Below are 4,790 nucleotides of genomic sequence, written 5' to 3' on the forward strand. Positions count from 1 at the left end.
ACAAGACTTCAACAATCAGAAACTTTACTCTGTCCATTTCGGTAACCGGCCTTGCGTCAAAAGCCTCTACAAGTATACAAAACTACCAGTACCAGGAATAACCTATCAAGGCTTTGTCAGTCCGAGGATAAAGATTCAAAAACAACCAACCAACTATTTCAAACAAGGCTTCTGCATTTTTTACATATTGACCAAAAGATCATTTCTGGTTATCTATTGTTTTGCATTCATTTTACTTTTTTTAGTTACTGTATTGCTTATGACGTGTAGGTTCATAAAATAAGAATGTGCTCCAAAGCAACTACTGCGGTGGTGGACAAGATAAAAGGTCTTGGTGACCTTGCAACTGAATTTCTGTCTTCTTATCAGGCAGCTTTGACGAACGCTGTTTTAATCGCGGTCACTGGTGGAATAGAGCAAATTGCGACCATAGCTGGCTACAGGTGCCCGTGTGTTGATTTTTCACAAGTTGAAGTCAATTGCACGAACGCGACAGTTGGAAATCTAACTTGCAGCGAATCGTTGAATGTTAAATATGGAATGGCGTTGCTTTTTGCCCCTGCATTTATTTTATATATACTTGGAATAGGCCTCAGCACAAAATTTTGGAAAGCTACTACTGGTATTGAGAATAGAAAATTTGAGAGAAATAGACGATGTGATTGCTTCAAACATGTCTGCGTCGTGATGGGAGAATCAATGCTCTTTCCGGTGGCTTGGGTAGCAGTTGCTCTTCTGGATGGAAAGTTTTTGGCTTGTGCACTTACAACTATTCCTTATGAGATGAAGAAAGATTGCAGCGAGGTAAGAAAATTAATAGTTAGAATATGGTACAAAAATAAACGAAAGAATTTCAAAGATAAAATACAATAAAGTATCAGGTAAGTTTTGCTTCCGGATGCTTCACTTGGCAACTTATTTTAGGAAAAGTGTACTGCAGAAAATATTATGACCAGTCCAAAATCCTAGAATAACAGAATTGCTTTTTAAAGCAGTGAAGCTTCACGGATATATGAATTCTCTATTTTAAGTGTTTTTGGATTTATGCCACGGTGGGAGTATTTTTCTATTTTTGTTTGCTTTTGCATTGAGCTTAGTTGGAAAAATAGATTATGATATTTAATATTTCTTACGCGCTTTAAAATTATCCTTACAAGTTAGTAACGTTTACATCTGTGAGCACTGTAAGTAATCGATGGCATAAAAAACAAGTCAAGTCAGCAACCGCTTTGATGTAAAACAACTTAGTTTCTCACCAAAAGTTAAGAAGCAGACAAATTTTAATCTGTCGGTATGTTTTATTAGATAACACCAAAGTCAAGTATGAGCAAAGCTTTCAAAGACAATGAAACATATTCAGAAACTATTGGGTGGTTTCTTATTTGCGCAGCTCTCGCTGCTGGTTTCCTAATTTACACAATATCACGCTGCCTTTTCCACTTGAGTTATTATCATGCCCAATACTACAAATTTTATCGACATCAAGAGGACATTGAGATGAAAAGACAGCTGGAAATAGACGTAAGACAATCGTTTTAACTTTGTTTTTGAAATCCACTTTGCATGAGTCAATGACCCACAAACTCACCAATCCACAAGCCAATGATTCACTGAGCGGTGAGCAATTAGATGCAAGCGATGAATTGAAAAAGCTTTTACCTACAGTATGGTATTTTGCAATATGCAATATAATAGCAATTACAGGCTAACTTAAGTTAAATAAAGTAAACAATATCACACCAAATCAGAAGAATCGTAACTTAAGTTAATTTTGTTCTGCAACTATGTTTCAATGCAATTTGGCTGATAAATGTTTATAATAGAAAAAACTACTTGAAAAGTGTTTTGTAGGCTATAACCGAAAAGCCTAAATGCGTGCCTAAATGCCAATTACAGTAGCGGACGTAAAAAATTGCATGGAAGAGTTTAAAGAAATGCCATCCACTGTCCGCAAATTAGCTATTCACAAGTGAGGTTTTGTCGGTCAGTCTCGTAAACTACAAAAAAAAAAGTTTCGTTGAAGACACTTTAATGTTGCGTCATGCAGCAAAAGGGTACTTTAATTATACGTGGCTGTAGTTTTCTTTTATTCTATAAATGTTTAGGAGTAAAATGTTAACGGGTTTACAACTGCGCAGGCTAAAGAACAAGCACAACTGAATGTTCTTCGATTTGTGCAAAGCACTCGAGACTGCAGGCCGAAGGAGGACTGGGACAAGGTGTCGACCGTGTACGAGTTTCATAGATACGAAGAAGATGAAGTAAGAGATGGTGTTGACCACAATTTAGATGTTTATTCCAACTTGGATCACTGGGTGAAGAAAGGAAGATGGTTGGATAAAATGGCTGTAAATGGAGCAGACGACAAATATGCTAAAGCGGTAAATTTGCAACCTTTCGAAACAGATTCGCTACTTGAACGACCACACTATCAAAACAGCCCGGTTTAAAGATCATTGATTTTACCTTGATGACAAAATGATATTTTGCGGCCTCATAAGTCCTCGCAATAGAGATCATCATGATCTTTTTGGGAAAATCCAAATACCATCGACACAATCATTCCGAACATTCCTATCCATCATTAAATCTGGAAGTTCGTGTGTTTCTCCACTCCAGTGTACAGTGATTGACGGGAAAAGGTTTTTGCTTGCCGACAGCTCCCTTTTTCGTAATACCGTATTGAAAAATAATGAGAAGGACTGCTATCAGGCTACAGGTTTGATGAGGTTGCAGACAACTTTCATGACCCAACGACGATAGCCTATACAATGCAAAAAATGTGAAATCTTTATGTTCCAGCAGAACTCTTAAAGAATATGGGCAACTTACAGTTTTGCTGCGGTCGAAGTGTCTGCTACGTTACCGAGACCCTGAACGTTAATTTTCCTCCCGAACTCATTCTACAGTAGCCTACAGTATAACGATCACCTTTATCATTTTCTCATAATGAGAAACAGAATTACAATTTGTAAAGATCACGCTGCGCTGGTTCGACTGTCCGGGTGTGCGCTTGAGCACCGCATTCTAAGTTCTGCTCTCCATTCGGCGGCACCTAGTGAATGGAATAATTCCCCGGCACAACAACACTTCAACAATCGGAAAACTTCACTCTGCCAATCTCGGTAACCGGCCCTACGTCAAGAGCTTCTACAAATATGCGAAACTACCAGGAATAACCTATCAAGGCTTTGTCAGTCCGAGGATAAAGATTCAAAAACCAAACCATTGCTACATTTGCAAATGCGGTTAAAATTGAATTACTATACAGAGTTGTTTGCTTTAACGATTTTTATTCCATACTTACACTAACTTTCCTTCGTAATTTTTAACCAAAGCAATGATTGCTGCTGGAGTGTGATATTATTGCCTTGACAAAGAACGTTGGTTAAGTAAAACGCTTTATAAAATCTTTTTTAATGCGGTATGTGACGTCATTCCACTCAAAGTATACAATTTTAACCTCGTTATTACTCCTTTTGTTTTCGTAATTACTGAACGTACTATTTTAACTTTCTCAACTTTAATAGTATTGTCCCACAGCAAATCAGCCATTTATTTCATCGATTCAATGTCTGCAGACGTTGAATAAATGTAAAAAAAACGACTAATTTGCTGTTTTGAACAGCGGTGGTATTGACGAATTCGATTGTCACACCTCGCTGTATTTTGACAAAATCGACATAATCACCACATCCATGACATGCCTGGAACATTTATTGTCTGTCGCTTCTGCCTTTTTGTAGACCTCTGCTTTGTTTGCGGCATATGTACAGTATATTGTTTTTTGTTGTGATGGTCAGAAATAAAAGTAAACTAAACTAAACCAAGACAGCTGAACTAAAACTGAACGAAAACTCAAACGTCGGTTGCAGCCCACAAGTAGCATGTGCTCTTTATTCAGGAGGGCCAAGAAATGTGCCAACTGCAACTTATTTCGTTTATTTTTTACATCAAGTTAATCTTCCTACTATGAAACCGGAATACGTTCAACAGTGGCAATGTAGCCTTCAAAGTGACAACCCAATACAATCCTCACTCTGATGGTCCGACTGCTCCCCTATGTGTGAACTAATACAGGGTCTCACATCCAATAGGAATAAAGTGGGGCCACAAATATGCTAACTTCAGATTTCAATTAGCGGGACATTGTATCTGCGATGATGTGTACCCAGAGCCGTGCTAACCGCTCACTGTACCCCCGGCCGGAGAGGAGGTGCACAGCTAATTAGTGGCCCACTCCTTTTAGTCTGTTTAATGTTTTGTGATATTTAAAAAATAAAAAGCTGCTCCAGAAGCTTGATGTTACATAGCCATGCAAGGCCGTAGCCTATTTACTGCTTAAAACACCGCCGGAGGGGCCCACCTCCGCCTAGGGGTGTATTCATATTTAGTTCCTGTAGCGTTTTTCGGATTGTAATTTTATATGTAACATGTCATTTTTTATTTTGCAAAATTTGCTCGCTCAACCACACTTTATTCACTTATCCGGTGATATTGGGCATGTTGCATGAATAGATTCTACAGTGATCAAAGTAAAAAGTTTTTTTGCGTCCCAAAAAAACTAACAAAATAAAGCAATATTCCAAAGCAAACAATGCCCACTTAAATAGTCTACTAGTTAATTAACAATATTGAATTGATAAACTTCAGTGTCAATCGAAATAAGTTATGATGGAAGTTAAACGTGCCGTGAAATGCTATTGGTGAAGGTGGAGATTGCTCAGATAAATTTTCGAAGTTCTAGACTGCTGAAAGGCTACACCACATTAGGCCTGAGCAAAGGGAAA

At 38.0% G+C, this 4,790-nt stretch overlaps 1 protein-coding gene across 1 annotated transcript; it reads left to right on the forward strand.

The window, feature by feature from the left end:
- The first annotated feature begins 249 nt into the window (after positions 1-249).
- LOC145772680 (calcium homeostasis modulator protein 6-like) lies at positions 250-4,512 on the forward strand. Its single transcript, XM_082584551.1, has 3 exons — positions 250-804; positions 1,306-1,521; positions 2,139-4,512. The coding sequence occupies exons 1-3, from the start codon at positions 286-288 to the stop codon at positions 2,448-2,450; spliced, it is 1,047 nt and encodes a 348-aa protein (XP_082440677.1). The 5' UTR covers positions 250-285; the 3' UTR covers positions 2,451-4,512.
- The last annotated feature ends 278 nt before the right edge of the window (positions 4,513-4,790 follow it).

Source organism: Aplidium turbinatum, chromosome 6 (assembly GCF_918807975.1).
Source record: "Aplidium turbinatum chromosome 6, kaAplTurb1.1, whole genome shotgun sequence".
Lineage (NCBI taxonomy): Eukaryota > Metazoa > Chordata > Ascidiacea > Aplousobranchia > Polyclinidae > Aplidium > Aplidium turbinatum.